Source organism: Psittacula echo (genome assembly GCF_963264785.1).
Source record: "Psittacula echo genome assembly, chromosome: 1".
Classification (NCBI taxonomy): Eukaryota; Metazoa; Chordata; class Aves; order Psittaciformes; family Psittacidae; genus Psittacula; species Psittacula echo.
This window is the reverse complement of record NC_137735.1, coordinates 155,537,965-155,557,457: the sequence shown is the minus strand read 5'-3', so window position 1 is coordinate 155,557,457 and position 19,493 is coordinate 155,537,965. Positions and strand designations below refer to the sequence as shown.

The 19,493-nt window shown below is 42.8% G+C and overlaps 1 protein-coding gene across 1 annotated transcript in view; it reads left to right on the top strand.

Annotated features, from left to right (window-relative positions):
* Positions 1-2,655: 2,655 nt before the first annotated feature.
* Positions 2,656-19,493, top strand: part of PDZRN4 (PDZ domain containing ring finger 4) — a gene marked incomplete at both ends in the record, with an annotated part of 253,790 nt that continues 236,952 nt past the window's right edge. The window contains 3 exons of the mRNA XM_080630330.1: positions 2,656-3,399; positions 5,423-5,509; positions 9,421-9,525. Of these exons, the coding sequence (XP_080486456.1) occupies positions 2,710-3,399; positions 5,423-5,509; positions 9,421-9,525 (882 nt within the window). The remainder of the gene's footprint in view (positions 3,400-5,422; positions 5,510-9,420; positions 9,526-19,493) is intronic.

Below are 19,493 nucleotides of genomic sequence, written 5' to 3'. Positions count from 1 at the left end.
GAGCAAACAAAGTTATAATTATGTTGTCTCTTTATGCACAGTTTAGGAAAGTACAAGGATTGTGTTTTCCACTTTCTGATTACATCAGAACTGATAGAACTAATAGGAATATTCCCATGTAAACACATTGGTAATATTTGCATACATTTATCCATGTGAACCCACTTCCGTGCAGGTCTGGTATGCTGACAGCTTTACCTTTAGATCAGTTTTGTACCTTTGTATTACAGGTTCCTGCACCGGAAAATTACTTTTGATATAAACCCAGGTGCCTGTGCTGCCATCAATGTCAACATCTCAACAAAGAAAGATAGTTTCTTACTCCAGCATGAACAGAGCAAGGGCACAACTACTTGGAACAGTTTTGCCAGCGCACTGACATTTCACACAAAGTGGGCCAGAAAGGACAGGTGTTTGTTTTTAAAGTATGCCTACCATGGGATTCCTAAACCTTCATTTAGTTAATCACCTAAACTAAAAGAAGCCTAAAGGCTCTGAGACACAAACCTGGCTCTATCCTCCCTTTGGCTGCATTTGTTCTGGTGAATAAAATGTGCCAGGGATCCCAGAAGGACTCACAACCTCATCCCTAAGCTGTTGTCCCTGAAGCAGGATGGTCACCCCAAGCTATCTCCTGGGCCCAGCCCTGTAGCCCTTGTGTTGTGCCTGAGTGTGGTTTGGTGTCAGTCAAAACCATGCCAAGCATCACACCAATGGATTAACATAGGTAATACCAGTTTAAAAGATCATGTCCCAGTACTGGGGCCTGCTCTTTGCCCAGTTTAACTTATTAGTGTGAATTTTACAGCTAGTATTCAGACTTGAGATTCTGGGACACGTATAAAGAGGTAAAGAAGATATGCTGGGACAGAAGAGATGGTATAAACAAATAATGAGGGCAACTGAATAGCTAAATTCAAAGAAGGATGAGAAGAACACTGTTTTTCAATAATTTTCTGTAACATTCAGAATGACACTGATTCTAACCCTATGAGCAAAGCAATTAAAATCAATGGATATACTAGATAATCAAAAAACAGTCTGGATACCATAATTAGTTACTCAGGGTGTCTGATTTTTTTTTTTTTTTTGTGAGAGAGAATGTGATTTTGATCTGCAATGAAATAATGTATTACAGTGCATTATCTCCAAGCTATGAGACTATTTGATGGTGCAGTTCACGTGTTTATTTATTTTACGGCCATGGTAGTCCAACTAAAACTGTGGGTTTCTGTGTGGCAAGTCAGAAATGGTAGGTTGCTGATGCTTCTCAGTAACATTTGTGTCTGTAGATGTTCTGTGAGGCTTTGCCAGTCATTTATGGTTTAAATTTATGGTTTAAAATTGCAGAGAATCTTTTGTTAAGGACGTTATGGGTAGACTTAACTGAGATCTATGGTCCCATGTACAGTTCTAGGGGTAGGTACTTGAAGAGTTTTGCTTCTTGCCTTCGGAAAAAGGGATAAGTACTTGCCTCTGCTGCATTGTCCGTGTTGTCTTCTTAGTCACGGAAAAGAACCACTTATTAGTGGGTCTCAAAAGCCCTGATGGCTTTCCCAGAGGGATGCTCTTGGGATTCAGAGCTTGAGGTGAGAATTGCAGAACTGGTGAGGGCACACCCCAGCTGTGCCTCAGGAGTCCTCAGTCCAGAAAATATCCTGTGATCTGGGCCTAGGCAGCCCAGACCTGATGTCTTTCCCAAAAGTGGTGGTGTCTGACCCACATGTGAAAGAGCCCACTGAAGAAACCCCCTGGTGGGCTCCATTCTGCTCCACTCTGGGAGGTTTTCCACAGGGCTGGGGGGCAGCAATCTGGCCCTGTGTTTTCAATAGTGAAGTTATGTGGGGAATGTGCTGGGGGTTTCATGTTTCAGTGTATGTTGTGGGTTGTGCAGCACTGAAGGGGTAGAATCCAGGCTGGTTATTGATCCTAACTATGCATTTCCAAATTTTGCTGTGTTTTAGCTTTTCTTAAAAAGAAAGTGTTGTTTATACATATGTTGTTGTTTAAGGGAGCTCAACAAGCAATTTTCTTATCCTGTTTTTGTTTTTTGTTTTTTGTTTTTTTGGGGTTTTTTTTTTTTTTTTTTTGGTTTTTTTTTTTTTTTTTTTGGTTTTTTTTTTTTGATGTGGCAACAAAGACAGCCTTAGTACTAGGGACTTCAGCTTGCTGTGCCCTGACAGATAGCCCAAACAGGAGCACAAGAGGTGCGAGCCTTTTGGAGAGAACTGGAGCAGGCATACTCACACACGTGCGTTATCTACCAGCACGTAAAAGAGCCTGAGCGACTCGCTGCTTTGCAGCCTGTGGACTTCCGACCCTTAACCCAACCTCGAGTGACCCGCCAGGCACCGCTCGGCCGCTGGGACGGTGTTCGCAGGTAGGAGGGCAGCAGCGGATTCCTCGTCCCGCGTTTCGCCCCTCTCCCCGCCGCGTAGCGAAAATGCCTCGGGAGGCTGGAGGTGGTGCCAGGGCTGAGCGTGGGGCGGTAGCGCCAGGGAGAGGGAGTTAATGCGAGAGGGTGGGGGGAAGCCGCTGGCAACTCCAGCTCGGTGCTGCCGCCCGCCTTCTCCGGCGCGGTCCCGCTCCTCCGCCCACCCTTCGCCGCCGCCGCCCGCCCGCCCGCCCGCCCCGCCGGGAGCGGCTCCAGCGCCGCCGGGGCCGGGTCGGGGCCGCGGCGCCGAAAGTTTCGCGGTCCCTGGACTCGCAATGGGCTTCGACCCTTCGCGCTTCGCGGCGCCGGTGGCGGCGGAGCTGCAGTGCAAGCTGTGCGGGCGGGTGCTGGAGGAGCCGCTGTCCACGCCGTGCGGGCACGTCTTCTGCGCCGGCTGCCTGCTGCCCTGGGCGGCGCGGCGCCGGCGCTGCCCGCTGCGCTGCCGGCCTTTGGCGGCCGCCGAGCTGCGCCCCGTCCTGCCCCTGCGCAGCCTCGTCCAGAAGCTGGAGGTCAAGTGCGACTACAGCCCGCGGGGCTGCGGCCGTACCGTGCGGCTGCGGGAGCTGCCCGCCCACCTCGCGGCGTGCCGCTACGGGCCGCCGCCGGGCCCCGCCGAGCCGCAGCCGCGGGGCGGGACGCCCCCCAGCCGCTCAGGGGGCTGCTCTGCGGGGCAGCCTCGGCCAACCGCTGCGGAGGAGCCTCCGCGGCCACGGGCGGGGGTCGGGCACCGCTGCCTACGGGCACTGCGGGGCGGCAGCAGCAGCAGCAGCAGCACAGAGCCGCGTCCCGAGCTGAAGAAGGAGGCCCTGCGCTGGAGCAGGAGGGAGAAGTCGCTGCTGGCGCAGCTCTCGGCGCTGCAGAGCGAGGTGCAGCTGACGGCGCGGCGGTACCAGGCGAAGTTCGGCCAGTACATGAGCCACATCAGCAGCATCACCCGGGACCTGGCGGGTGGCCAGCTCGGCAAGGTGAGCGCGGCGGCAGAGACCCGCTGGGCAGCACGCCGCGGCCAGCCCCCTTCAGACATGCTCTCCTCGGGACAACTTTGGTCGTGCGCAACTTGTGACGACCGGCCGAGGTAGCGGTGTACTCGGGGGCCGGCAGTCATCCCAAAGTCCGCTCCGGGACACAGCCCGATACCTCTTCATCCTCGCGCGCATCCCCCGGCTGGCGCGAGCCGCTTCTGCCCGTCCCCCGGGAGATGGGACCACCGGCCCCAACTGAGAATACGCTTCTTGTCGGTCCTTGCGACCGAAAACCGGGGCAGTGGCGAGACCGGCGGTGCCTGGGAGCGGCGGTGGCAGAACGCGGCTCGTCGCTTGCTTGGCCGGAGAAGACGGGAAGCGGGCGGGAGGGGAGGGGGTCTGGCTCGTCGGCTGGTCCCGGTTCCTCCGGTCACGGTGCCCGCATCAGGTCACCACGCCTCTCAGGGCTCCGGCTGCTCAGTTTGCCCCAGCTGGGACGGGCAGAAGCTTGGGCAGAGGGGCACGGAGCTTGGCTTTTAACTTTTATTTGGGCAGCCGAGAAGTTGTCTTAAAAATCTGGGGTGTAAAGTGATTGTAAACTCTGAAAGGTTAAAGGATAGGAAAGTCTCGTTTGGTAGGATGGAGTAGCAGTTGATGCTTGATAGCAGAGATGGGCAGTGCTTCTCTCTCTTCTCAGGGCTGATGACATTGCTGAGACAGCGGCTCGCTTCCTTTAGGCTAAATAAGCGATCTCAGAATACTGGTGAGCTGGCTTAACTCCCTCTAAGGGAGCTGATTTTTTATTTCGAGCATTAACTTCTGGCTGGAAGATCGCTGTGTAGTAAGCTCTGGCACTGCTGGTTGCAGCCGTGGTGAGGAGTGTTTTAATGCAAATAATTTTTCTTTTTACACAAATTTTCATGGACCCTTGGGAAGCAAAATCCCCAGTGGAAAAGTTCTGAGCAGCTAAAGTCACTCCTGAAGCAATGTAGCATGCTAGACATCTAACTGCTGCATGGGAAGCGGAAAGGAAATATCGTTTGCAGGACACCTGAGGGCCTGGAAACATGGGGATTCATGGCGTTGAGAAACTTTGTATTTGGGAACTTGAATATTTAATATTTTTCCTTTGGTTAGCTAATTCATGAAGGTTAGGTTGCTGACTCTGGGAGGTGTGCTAATACATCTGGTTCGTCTTCTGGCAGATGGGATAAGCTCATGTGAAGGGAGGCAGCAGTGGGGTGTGCGAGAAAGCGGTGGCTGTAGGAGGGAGGGGAAAGACCTGGATTTTGAGTGAGGAATTGGCAGGAGATGTGGGGATAGGCGGGAGGCACTGCTGCTGCGGAGCATCTGTCATGTCTTAGCAGTGCCGGTAGGTGCTGCTGTATGTACTGCCGCACCGAAAGCTCTTCTCTAGTTGATGCCGGGGTGATGAATAAAACAGGCATTTGGAAGAAAAACTATCAATAAAGTGAAACTGTACTTCATTAAAATCAAATGAATCATGCGGCAGTAAACCATTCACTGGCACAGTTAATAGAAAATGGGCTTAATTTTTAAGTGTTATAATTCGACTGTTTTGAAAGGTATACCTGATTTAGGTGTCAAATTTATATTAATCAACTAATTTATAAAGACTGACAAGCACAAACACCTAACAGTGCGGGTGACTTTTTTTTCTGTGGGAAATATAGCTTATGAAATTTATTATCGTGTGTGAAGGAGGTAAAAAGAGCTCACTTGCTGTGCTAAAGCCTCCAAATATTTTGTTTCTTTTTTAATTATTGATTTTATCTTACTATTCTTTAGCTGTTCCACTGAAGGAAGATGTTTCTTTCTCTTTTTAACTTTTATCTTTTACTCCATCACTGGTTTTGGTAGATAACTTTTTATCTTTTCATCCTATTTCTGCTTTAAGCCTTATCTAAAAGCCTCAGCTAAAAATCTTTTGTAAGTTAGTATTTTCACTTAAAATTGTCTTATTGAGACTGTATTATTTAACAGTATTTCACCTTTTGCTTCTTAGGGAGGAGAACCCAAACCGTTAACAATCATGCTACACCGAGAAAATGATACGTTGGGATTCAATATTATAGGAGGACGACCCAATCAGGTAACAGCAAAAGTAACTGTAGGGTATTTTGACCTACTTTCTGTTACTATATACATGTTAGTAATAAAAGAATTACTTTCCATGACAGTAGGTATGGAATCAGCTCCAGAGATAGAAGAACTGTGTATTATCAGGTGTAATTGGAGTCACTGATTTGAAGACATACTCTTATGAGAACTGAGTTATTACTTTCAGAAAAGGTGTTCCCATTGTTTTTGCTTTAAAACTTCAGGCTGATCTGCACTCAGTCCCCATGTGAGTAATCTGTATCCATGCAAATTGTTCAATGGAAATCTCTGGGGCTACTTATAAAAGTCATTGTAGCAGGATGAAGCCATTGGAATGTTTGGAAACAGCTTGGGTTTTTTTTTATATGTTTAAAGGACAGATGAAAATTTGCTTCTGTAACTCAGGGTAGTTTAAGCACATGTCCTGCTCTCACATCCCTGCTTTCATTTTTTCCTTCTTTGTGAACTGAAACAGTTTTTGTTGATCTTGTATCTTCAATCAGTCTAGTCTCATCAGTCTAGGTTTAGAAACTTCATTGGAAACCACAGAATATGCATGAGGATCACTAACCCCCCCTACAATATGCATAAGAATATGCTTTTTTTATTTCATCCTTCCAAAAGCATTAATCAGGAGTGTCATTGAAGGGTAAAGAAACCTGTTAAACTGGAAAATTAATAGTTGATTAAAAAGGCTTGGTAATAATTATGCACTGATCAGGTTCTTTTTAAGTAGGAGAATTGTAACCTCCTACTATTACTGAGAAGGGGAATGGGACCCTGTGCGTTAGTTTGGCAATCTTCTGCTCTGAAGCTATATTTAGTGGTGCCAAAGAGTCTGTTCCCATTAGCCTAAGAAGTTCACTGTCTTCACGGCTGAATTATTTATTGTTCCCTGTGGGTAAATATGAAGACCAGCAGTTATCAGATGTTGGTGCTATAAATCCAAAGCAAGAGTTTCTTAGATTTCCTAATGGAAGGATGAGACAACAGGTGGCTCTAAGATAAAATACATGAGCTTTGATTATATCCATATTTTGAGTATACCAGTAACAAAGTCCAGACTATCTTTAGATTGGATCGCAGTAACTGTTAGTTGCTGTTACTTACAGCTGTAGGAAAACTGCAGGGAAAAGGGAGTGTGGTGTTCATCTTCCTTGGGATGGCAGCTGGGCCTCTCTGAAGTACTTAAATGCTGACAGTGCATACTGGAACAGACTTTTTATATTACAGACTGTTAAGGTTTTTGAATGAATATTCAAGAAGTTTAAGGAGTAAAGGATAAATATATAAAGGTTCATAGCACCGTTTGTAGAGAGACCTACTGGCTGGAGAGAAGGAAATGGTCATGGTGTTCCGTTAACACTGGTAGTTGGAGATGGAGAAGCTAGTGAGGCTGTGAGGCAGAGCTGGGTCTTGGGGGTTTTTGAGTCTTTGAAGTTTAATTTGTAAATTCTCTTTTGTTTTGTTCTCATTGTGATAAATGTGAATACCACAGATGTTTGATTGACAATTCCCAGGTAGCGGTATAAGGTCTCATTCAACATATATCAGATAAAGGATATAACAGGAAAAGAAGATTTGAGTTGGCTCACATAATGAAAATAAAAAACTCTGCTCAAAAAATTAGATAAATTAAATACTGGAGCAGGAATCATTTGGTAACACAATGAAAAAGAGTTCATGAAAGCGATCTGTACATTCAGCTTGTTCAGGGAAAAAGTACCTTTGGGTGAACAGTTGGGTCTTGCAGCAGAAGAGCACAACAGTGGTGTCATTATATTAGTCACCTTTGTGGGAATGCGTTCCTTCACCACTTATTATTTGTCTTTTATAAATACAATGCAGGTTTTTCTCACTGGAAAGCAGGTGACTCTTGGTGACTTGGGTAATATGTTCCGTTGGCTGTGTTTCCTTTCAACCCATAATAGGCTTCCCCACTGTTCTTCACCTTCTACCTGCAGGGAGGAGGAGAGCAAAGACTCACTACAAGCTCATCTTTTATTTCATCAGGAAAGAACTCATATCACTAAGTGTATGTTTCTGGGAGGTGATTCATTATTTTAATGGAGCATGGCTGCTTTGATCCCCACTATTGTCCTGGGCCCCAGCTCTGGCTGGGTGGGAGGACTGTCCCACAGAGCAGGCTGTGGTGTGGAGGCTGTTCCTCCCAGGACACGATGGCAAAGCCAGGCTGGAGGGAGCTGTGGAAGCCAGGCTGGAGGGAGCTGTGGGCACGGCCTGGGGCTCCTGCTGTCACCCACAGACTCAGCTAAGGGTTGGGTGAACTGATTGTCTCCGTAGCATCCCTGCTACACAGCTGGTGGGCTCTGTGACAGGGTGCAAGAGCTCAGTATCCAGCATGCTGCATTTCCATGTTAAGAGTGCTGGATGCCAGCACGCCAGACTGAAATACCATTTTTCTTACCGGGTCATACATTGCTCTTGAAAAAGCCAGTATAATTTCTTTTGGAAAAAAGAAAAAAAAAATACAGTTTTATGTAGGCAAAAGTACTGTGATCTAGCCTTTTGTTTTCTCAAGGAAAAAAAAAACATCCGTGCACCTCCTGCATTTCAGTAATGGCTGTTATGCTTTTTTTATCAGTTTCATTTCCCTGCTTGTTCATCATTTCAAAATATTGCTGGAGCTGTTAATAAGTTTCCCTTTTGCTTATTACCTCACACCTATGAGTCTCTGTGACAAGGGGGGGGGGGAAAGGAGTTTATGAAATCATAGTCTGACTAGCACAGTGTTGAATCAAATATTTGTTAACCTGTAATCTGCTTGGGTTGAGTCTCCATAAGACAATTGCCACATATTGTAAAGCATGTTTTATAGTGGTTCCAGTTTTTTGTTATGTGTTTATCATTTTCTTAATAGGAAAACTTATAAAACGTTTTCCCCATGAGTGCATAGGACCTAAACCTAGAAACCTGTGCACATATGAATCGTGTTGTTTGTCAGAGATTCACCAGCCATAGAACGGAAATAAGCATCCTATAAACTGTTATCCAAACCATATATCATCTGGAAAGAGATGCCTTCATTTATTGCTATCTAGGTTAATATTTGTGTGGACACTTAAAAATACTTTAATTGGGCAGTGTCTGCTTGGCATTATTTCATTATTAATAATGATTTTAAACTATGTTAAACAATCGTGATGAAATGAAGTAATTTCAGCATGTGCAACAACATCAGGTGTGTCATTCCAGCTGTGGTAGATATCTGCTTTAAATTTGACGTTCATGCAAGTTTTACTTATCAATGTGTAGAGATCAACTGGAAGTGGGTTTTTTTTTTGTCCACAGCTGACCTGTATGGATTTCACAGTTGAGCAACCTCTCAGTCTCCCATGTGAATAGGATTTATGAGGTTAACCAGTTCCATCCAAATCCTATCGCTGTTACATGCCAGAGAGCTAATGTCACTTTGCTCCCTGGAGCTTTATTTTCAAATGCAGAAAAAAAATGTACAAGCAGAAGTACTGCAGGTGCCCTTTCCCTCCTGAGAGAAACACTTATGCATCCATTTACATGAGTATCTTCCCCTGTACTAGTCACTGTCTGCTGTGAAGTTTGAGATCTGCTTTAAATATTTTAGCTGGGATCTGATTACCACTGCACCCTGTGTCTCATTTAGACTAAAATAACCAGAAGTAAATGGATAATCTTATAAAAAATGCTGGAATAGTCCATTCATTCTGTCCTTTTGATTAATGACTAGTTTGTGTTAAGCAAGCTTAAAGAAAACAAGAAATCCCAAGGAGCTTAATTCTTAGCTTGAAAAGTGAGCTGCATGTTTCAGGTGGATTTGCATTTTTCATTGCTGCTGATTTTAGTACCATCTCATTTCTTGTACTAATGTGGCTCTTTTTGCAACTTCCCTATCACCTGGTACAGAACAATCAGGAGGAATCTGCTGAAGGAATTTATGTGTCAAAGATTTTGCAAAATGGACCTGCAGCCAAAGCAGAAGGCCTGCAAATTCATGACAAGATTATTGAGGTAAGAAAAAAACCCACAACCCACCAGTGGATTAGGCTGTTATATTATCAGATTAATCAAGGATTTGATGTTTTTTTTACACTAAGCGTGTTGTAATTTTCCTCTTTTGCTGTGTAAATATGATTGTACACTGAACTACTCAAACGTTTCTCAGATATGAAGACAAATGATGGATTTTTCCAACAACTAACACATGTATTGGTCTTGGGATTAAGCTAGTTTAAGCGAGGCAAAGGTGTAGATGCCGAAATAGTAAGCAAGAGAGGCATTTTGTATTTCTTTTCATTAACTTCAGAAAGAAGGCAAGTGATTCTATGGAAATTCACTGGTTTGTAAAACTGATTTTGCCCTGTAGGTGTTACTGTAGTGACTGGGGCATTGTGGAGAATGTGTTGGTAAGCAGTGATGTAAAGCTTCTTAAGCAATTAGAGAAAGTGCTTTCTGCTATATGATCAGGAGTAGATCATCTGTTGTTCTTTGCAGGACCAATATAGCTCTTTCCCAGGCATGTAATATGCTGGCATAGAAATGAAGTCTATTCCTGTGTGCTATGCAGGTTTTTTCCCATAAAATAACTATAATTGAAAAGAAAAAAATACCAGAAACTCAGTCTGAAGAATAGGTTGCTGCCTAGCCTGCATTTGTAACTGTAATTAGCCCTGGAAAAGGTCTCGAAGGAACAGTTTCAGTCACTGAAATAGACTCCTTTGGGTGCTGTCAAAACGACGTTTCACATCACAGCTCTAATACACCTCTCTGAATGGCAGCATATACCAGTAGCTGCTGGGTTTGTTTAGGATACATCACTCCAGCCTTGGTTTAGGGGAGGCTTAGAAACACTGCGCAAACTTGCCAGTTGGACGAGGTTTTGAACAAAGACACATGAAACAAGTGGATTGGAAGACAAATGCACAGTGCTGCAGCTGCTGACTTCTTGCGTTATTTTGCTGCTAAGGACTAGAAACATAAGCCAAGAGTGTTTGAATGCTGGCACTGCGCTCAGTGCTGGGAGCCTAGAGCAGTGTGTGAAACCAAATTAATGTATTTTCTTGGAAAAATGAAACTCCTGCTCTTAGCTGGCAGATGCACTAACCTTTTGGTAGAAACCAAGCTGGCTGAGCAGAACCGAACTTGCAGCATAACTCTTATCTCCCCAAGATACACAAAAAGCTTTTGCATCCAACTGTTTTTGTAACAGCAGCCCTATGCTGAAAAAACCTATGTTCTTCTGACGTTAGTATTTCACTTACCATGTTGTATTTTCTACAGGCTGACCAGCTATATAGTTTTATGCATTTGCTCAACACTTCCTGCTTTATTTTACTCTTTTGTAGTACCTTGATTGTTAAGACAAAACGGAATGGTTCTGGAGGGAGAAATACGTCACAAAAAAGTCTGATTTGTTAAACATGAGGTCATTTCTTAAAATGCCACCAGAATTGATGCTTGATTTTTATTTGTTGAAAAATTCTAGCTGCATAAAATCATACTGATAGTTAAAGTGCTACTAGGAACATACAGATTTCAATTTTATGTGAACCTATAGATCCAGTCTAGCATAAATATTCATACAGCTCTGAATAGAGCACCGTTTTTTACCCTATTAGTATACAACAGCTTTGGATGTATTTTTTTTGTGTTCAGGCAAGCATCTAAAAATGTTCAGGGTTAGGCTAAATTTTCTACTAGATGTTTCAGTGTTTCAAAATTTGTTAGATTAAATAAAAAAAGTAACATTAATGACTTTCTAAATGAAATGCAAATAAGTATTTATTCCTCCATGCTAGACAAAGGAAGCAGGTGGAGTCAAAAGGTTGAATTTTAACTTGCCCATGCATGGCTATTGATGTCTTCTTGTAGTAGGATGCCCTGCCAGCACTGCTGGTTTGTTGTAAAAGATCAATATGACAGCTTTTGCTGTGAGGAAATAAGTTGGATGATGTAACTGTTTCAAAAGTGTTGGCAGATACACAGAATATGAGCATTGGTGAAAAGTTGATAGGAAGTGGGACTTCTTATTGCTTGCTTTTCACTCATTTGGTGATCCTATCTAATGAGTAGCATTTTATGAGACCATTTTTCAGTAATCAAGAGCAGAAGGAAGCGATGTTGTTTGAAGAGCCTTTAATAGCTTCAGTCAGTTGTTTGGCAATGTGATGCCCGGGGTGTTTCTAGCAATGCGTAGCTAATAGGATAATGGACAGAGCCATCCCATTAAATCAGGAGAAAATCTGTTCTCAAGGCGTGTTGCTAAATAAAGAAGGTAATTTGTTTCAGTGCTTTATCAGATGTTTAACAAATGTTAGCTGCACTTGGTTGACTGCAGTGAGTTGACTACAGTGGTTGACTACAGTGAGTTGTGTACATTTAGATGACCATGTTGTGAGTAACCTAGTTCAGCAATGGATTTTACAGTCCTATGGCATCGGCAACTGGAATTGTGAGTCAAGGCTGGCAAACATAAGTAGTGCTTTCTACTTTATATACATCATTATCTATGGCAGCAACTTTGCCAAGTAATTGTTATGGTAATTGAAAGGGTGCCAAGGGGGAATCAGATTTCTTTCTTAAGGTATTTATGCTAAGTGTAAAAAAATTGCTTGAGTTCCTGGAGGGTTTTGAGATCAGTGTGCCCAGAATGTGGGCCATAACGCCTCTTTGACACTTTCATCTGAAAAATATTGGTGTTTATTTGGGGTTTACCCTCAGGTAAGCATTATTTTGTGCTTGAGGACCTGAAACAGATGCCTGTGGGCTGGCAGGGTGGTGTTGGGTGATGGTGACAGGTAAAGGATGCCAGCCTCATGTACCCTGTGTTGAGGGGCTGCAGCTCTTCACAGGATATGGTCACAGGACCCTCACTGATCATTTTCACTGTTCTGCCGAGGAACTGAAGATTTTGAGCACACCTTTACCCTCTTTATTCAAGATTAACTTGTTTATGCAGTGTAAAACTGGCCTGGGACAGTGATGTGCACAAGCAGCGTTTCGTCAATGTGTACATTCAGGAATCTTAGTACAAGCCAAAAATTATCATTGTTTGTTTATCAAGGAGGAACTCTTCCTCATTAATTACTTCTATGTAGCTGGTTTCTCCAGATGTCACAGTCTTATGCTGCTTTCAAAAGTTATTATTCAAAAATCCAGCTCCCTAAATTAACACGGTGCAGCATGTGTCTAGGACTAAACACTGATCACACAGTATAAAAAGCATCTCATAAAACTAGGTGCAGCATTGATATCTGTGGCTCCCAACGTGGATGCCTTGCATATGAGCAGTGGTATAAAGCCACCAGACCTCTAACTTTTGGATCTCTATCATCTTCCTTTCCACCTTACCTGTGAGTCCTGAGAGGAGGAGATGAGCTTCAAGCCATGCACGGGACTATTCGTTTGTGCTGGCTCAAAGAATTTTAATTGTTGTTGGGAGAAAATACAAAGCATATTTAGAATGGTTCATGCTTCTATAGCTATGCATCATTTCATCTCCCTCTCACTTCATGCATATCTTTCCTACTGAATAAGTTCACTGCTCATCTTTGCTAATAGCCTCCTCAAGGCAGCATAAACCAGCTTGATCCTTGGCAATGTTGCCAATACACAGAAGTGTTTTACCTGTTGCTTTTTTTAATACATATTTATAGTTCTGAGCAGTAAAAGCAGCTCTTTCTGTATGGAGGAGAATTTTACTTTCTCAGTTTGCAGTAAGTTCACATAAGAATGACTTCACCTTGGCTAGAGCTCCAAGTACACTAATGCCTAGTTAACAAGCCATTCAGAACTAATTCTTTATACTTGTTTTTTCTTTGTATAATATTACATTTTTACAGAAATTGGTACATCATCTCCTCTGATTTTGAGCCCAACTTCAGGAAAAAAAAAGTGACATTTTCTCAACTCCTCTTTCAGTCTGTAAATCACAGTGTCTTCCAAAACACCGTTGTATTACTAAAGTGGGATAACACTTTTTACTTCAGTGTTGAACATGACCAAGACCGAATTTGCAACACAGATATAGTTCCTGAATTATTTTTTTCCTTAAGAAGAGCGGTATTTCATCAATTTGAGGAAAAAGAGCTACTGCTAATTCACATTGCCTAGGAGACAAAGCCCTATGGTCACAGCTGAACCTTCTGTTGTAGGTTTGCCAAATAACAAACCAGCAGTGAAAAACCTTGTGTGCAAGTAAAAGGGGCTTGGGCTGAAGACCAAAATGTTCATATGAGGAACTGTAAGCACGTCATGCTCTGGAAGGCTCAAGTGCTTTTCTGTTCCTTGCACTGCAAGGCAAAGGCTTCTGTTCTTTTACTCTCAAATGAAATGAGAATATTGGCCCTTCTGCATTTTAGTCAGTTGATTCTCATTAACTTGATGGCTAAGAAGCAGGCATGGTGGAGAAGAGGGGAAAGAGAAACATTTTTAGTCTGGGATCTTTAAGCCTTTTTGAAAAACGAGATGGATGCCCATATATCATAACTCTGTATTCTGTTTATGCAGCCTGAGCTCCATAAGTGCATAATAAATATGGCTTCATCCCTCTTCTGTGTTTCCCTTTGTTCTTTTCACTTTTTTTTGAAGAGTGCACACACAATGGCTTTCAAGCGCATGTCAGCAAAGCCAGTTTCAATAAAGATGAAGTCTTGAGGCTTATCCTGGCAGAAGTAACTTACATCTGCAAAGCGCCTACAGAAACATTTTAACTATTGCCAGACTGCTGACTGTGCCGTGTGTCAGCCTTGTGATGTTTTATCTTCTGCATGTTTCTGTCATTACACTCACTATGTTGCTCAAGCAGAATCTTTGATACTAGTTGTATTTATTTGGCTAAGAATCTCCACTGTCAGATTATGTCTGTAGAAGTAGTGAGCTTAAAAAATGTCTTGCTGGGATCAGAGCTAGAAGGTTTGGGATGGCTTTGAACCAAAGCTGCACATGATGTGGCCTGCAAGATCTGGGTGGTAGCTGAAGAAACTTTCATATAGCTAATTTTAGTGATGTGGAATTTGGTGTATCTAAATATGCCCCGAGTAGCCTTAGGTATATTAAGTTCTCTTAAATCCTTAACAAATTTATAATGTTACATTGCATGTAGCCAGGTCTGGCACCTGCATTAATTAGATAACTCATAATTAGTCAGAAAGATCCCTGGGATAATAAATCAGTTATACCATAGACTTAGAAATGTCTGTAGCCTCTTTTCACCTCTCCCTCATCTGTGGAGATACAGGTTTTTGGACACCTGACTTCTTTCATCTATCTGAAGAAACTTGTTAAAAGTCAGGTAGGACCAGGTCTGTACATAACTTCATTTGAATAGGAGCTACTGCCCCCACTGACTTTTTTTTACTTAACAGAAAGTCGGAGTGTTTCTTCAAGAAGTGAGAAATCTGGGTTGCTGTCTATGCCCTTCCTGCAAAGGACTGAGTTTACCTATTCAGGCCCTCATTACTAGGGCAGGGGCTATCCTGTGTGAGACCAGCTTCCACCCATCCTCCTCAAATGGAGATGGGTGCCAGCAGGTGTTTGGGAGTCAGGATTGTCCAGTGATAATCTGCTGTCAAAGAGATGCTGGTTCAAGGGATTGTATCTGGAATACTGTTCCTGCCCTTTTCTAGGTAAGCACTTGTACCCATACATGAGACCTTCTCTCTTTCTTGTACAGTTTTGTATCTTTTATGACACTTCTTTGAATGATACTTGCATTTCTGACTTCGTAGTCCTTGACTTTGAGATGCTGTTAAAACAGCATGTCCTCTAGCTAGGACACTTTCCTAGATGTGAAAAATGGGGCTCCCTGGCTGAATTAATACCAGTAGCTGGGGTTCTCCTCCTAATCTTTGCTATAGGTGCCGTGTTATCTGAAAGGTGGTTACTGCTGCTGATGCCCACTGTCAGAAGGCTGTGCAGGCTGGGCCTCATGTAGGTGGAGGAGGTTAGTGTTCAGTGTGTTGTCTGTGCTAGAAGCTGACATCTCACTGCGGGCTTCCTGGCATGTCTGAATTTTGTACTTTCCTGAGTTTCCAACATCAGTAGCCTAAATTTGACTGGACTTGCTATAGGTGTTTAGAAGTACTTGCATTCCTCTCTGTTCAGTGAACTAAAATGCAAATGTTGCATTCAGAAAAATAGGCTATGTTCTGTCTAAAAAGCACTTAACATTTCAGCAATTTATTGTCTGTGTTTTAAAAACAGAACATAAGATTCTGGCTTTATATGACCTAAAATTTCCATATATTTTCTGATGAAATATGTTAAGGGGCGGACTACTGAAATAATTACACTCCCATATATGTAATGTTTTCTTGCAAGTCTTAATATGACTTCACAAAATTGTTTCTGTCCTGAAAGAAAGGCGAGAATAAAATAAAACTATATTAAAAAATTGGAGAACTTGGTGTTAATAGGGTAATGGTGAATAATGACTTAAGTGTTTGTGATTAGAAACTCAGTATTTGATCCTTTAGCTGATTGCACTGAGTCTTACATTCATAAACATACAAAAATATTACTTTGATACTTGTGTAAAGCAGCATCATGAAAAATTGTAAAATGTCTTGGCTTATAAGAGGTGACTGGTTTTAATTATTTTTGTTTTCTGAGGTATAATCTGAGAGGTTTCTATTTGCTGAGAACTTGCAGTGGGCCCAGCTCTAGAGAGGTGCAAGCCTGTGGGAGGGTTTCCCAGGTGTGTTTGTTTGGACTTGTTCTCACCGACCAACCAGGCAAGTGTGCAGGTATAATGCTACGTTGGTTTTGTGGGAAAACAGTGCTCACAGTGCTTTTAACTAAAAGGAAGAAAAGCTTGAATGCCAAACATAGTTGGAATAGAGCCATGAGATGAACTGTCCAGGTAGTTTATTTGCAGAATAAGGCAGTATTGTCCTTTTCAGCAAGTCTCTTCAGCTTGCGAGTCATAACCTTTTTGAGATGCAGCTAGCTGGGGTACTGTACCTTTTCATGTGCCTGGATGCTTCTCTGCAAGGGACACCCAGAAGGCAAAGCGAAAGAGATACTTGGGTGGCTGAAGAATACTAAGATACTAAGGGGCAGAAGGAGCAGTGTGGGAGTATTTCTGAAATGTGAGCCAACATGGAAGAAGAGAGCAAGCTAAGTGGAAATGGTGAAAATAATCTTTTACAATAGTCTTTTATGCTACTTCTACCATGTCAGGGCTTTATCTAGGTGGCTTAGGTTAGGCATAATAGATATTGCATGGACATGAGTGTGCGTAACCCCCTCTTTCTAACTAGATAATTCTGTTTTATTCTGACTGTGGTAGATCTCTAAAGCAGTTGGATCACTGTAGGAGCATAAGGAAAAGACTGAAGGAGAATATTCAAGGAAGAAATAGAACAGGGGAAACTGACCTTTACAATTAAAGAATGCAAAGCACCAACCTTACGTTTCCTCAGGAGTGCTTGCCCATAAATAGGAAGTGTGGGAGAAATCGAAATGATGTAGGAATAAGGATAACTGAATTGTGGAATAGAATAATCTATACACATTGTCATGAACTCTGATAGAGAAATGAAGTGAAGCAGTACTGCAGCAGAACTGTGATAGTTGTACTGTGTCTGCAGAGAGGGGCAGTACCCAAATTGGCAAGTCAGTAGAGCTATTGGGTGGGAAAGATTCTGGTTAACCTGTGGAAGAGCTGACTAACATAAGAACCTTCAAGATTCCACAAACGGTGTTGCTGCCATGCACCACAGATCCCTAGGCACTGTGTGAAAGCCTGATCACACCCATCTCTTCATAAAGTGTCTAATCTTACCCCTGAGGGATAACGTGTCAGAAACTTGGCAAGTTGAAACTAAGCTTCTTCCTAGATTCTCTGTTTGAGCTTGTCTTTGCTCCACGTCATCTTTCTCTTCCTCCCCAGGGTTTTGTTGGGTTTTTTTTTAAGCTATAGGGTAAACCTTGCAAAATAATGGAACTTTAGCACACTTCCATCTCCACCTCATCCAGCAGCAGGAGCAATGCAGTTGAGGTAGCAGGTTTGGAGGAAATTTTTGTTTATGTGAGGTTTTAGAGGTGTTCATAAGCACTTTCAGGAATGCATTAAATGACTTGACTAATGCTGCTGCTTTCATCCCCTTCCCAGGAGGAGAAGGGAATGTGCAAGGGAGTGCTTTGTTTAGGGATTTTTCAAATAATTGCATAGACGTATATTTACATCTTGGTGTCTGTTTATGTTAGGGAAGACAAGGTCATAGAAATGTATCTTCATATTTGTTGCTGAAGGTGGTAAGGTTTTGTGATGAAGACCTTTGCACTTTGGTCTTTGCTCTTGGGTCAGCCCTGAAGAAAGCACTCTCTCTTCCATTGACAAGCTGAATTCCATGATGGTTGGGCTACAGGTATGATTGTTTGCCACTGCCTTGGTCTTGGACCAAATCTTTCTTACAGATATCTGAAGGGGGCTATAGTGATGCTGGTGATGGACTATTCGTTAGTGTAGTGATGGGACAAGAGGTGATGGATTAAAACTTAAACAGGGGAAGTTCAGACTGGATACAAGGAAGAAATTCTTTACTGTTAGGGTGGTGAGGCACTGGAATGGGTTGCCCAGGGAAGTTGTGAATTCTACATCCCTGGCGGTGTTGAAGGCCAGGTTGGACAGAGCTTTGGGTGGCATGGTTTAGTGGGATGTGTCCCTGCCCATGGCAGGGGAATTGGAACTAGATGATCTTAAGGTCCTTTCCAACCCTAACCATTCTATGATTCTGTATGGTGTTTTTGATGGTCAGTATGGAGCTGAAGTAACCTAACTTGGTACAGTCCAGAAGGTTTGAGAGGAGGAAAGGTATTTTCTGGTGACTTTCTTTAATCTTGTCAACTATGTAGTGAATAGAAAGAGCTAGAAGCCTCAGACGGCACTTAAGGATGGATCGGGGGAGTTAACTCTTTGAGGCTTATATGATGAAGACTAGTAGGAAAGGAAGCCTAGTCCAGCTATGGAAAGCTCTGATGAAGTCTGATACCATGCTGGATTTGTTGCTTAGAACTGAGGGATGTGTGAGGAAGCTGTGCCTCCCACAGCACATGTTGCTGGCACCCCCAGAAGCTCTTGGCATTTTCAGAAAGTGAAAAGAGCCCTCTTCAGCCTTTTGCGAAGGCTGTTCTTAATTGTGGTTGAGACAATCTCACAGTTAGAGGAGATGACAGCTTACATATGTTGTGTGAATGCAGTGTTTTATCCTCTTAAGTCACTGAACTGATTGTTGCAATCCAAGAATGTATGCTCCAGGAGCTTTGATCTCTTCTACGCTTTTTCTTAATCAGCTAATTATATTTGTAAGGAGTAGCTAATCGCTGTTCCCTGTAATTGGAGGCTGAGTGAAAAAAGCCATTAGTGTCTGCCACTGCAGAAAAGCTCCAAATGAAGTCACTATTCATGGCTTTGCTTAAAAAATTAATAACCTAATTTTTAAGAAGCTCTGAAATGCAGCAGTGTGAACCGGAGCATGCTCCTCCTTACAACTTGTGAATAGGAGTATCCAGAAGCATGTACAGCATTGTGCTTTCGAAATGCTTTGAAAATGGAAGTGTTAATGTAGAAAAAGTTGTTTGGGAGCTTCACTGCAAAATGCAAAATTCTACAGAATTTAAAACCATGCTGTAATGGAAAAATCAATTTTCAGATTTTCAGGAGCAGATGTGGTCTCTTCAAACCACCATCAAAGACTATGCTAGGTAGAATGGAGTATACTAAACTAAAGCACATTTGTTACTAATACACAGACATTTTAGTAAATGTGTCTTTTGTGGAGTTGCAAATCTAATATAATGTTACAACTTTGCATGTAGACCCAACTTGATTGCATCACTGCTGCTGCAGGAAGGGTGTGCAGAATGACCCAACACTCCTTCTTCATTCAAATAATTTTGGAAGGCATTTTTCTATATGAAATACTGTTGTTGACTGCTGTGTTTATTTACATAGTAAGTTTATGTATGTTATTTAC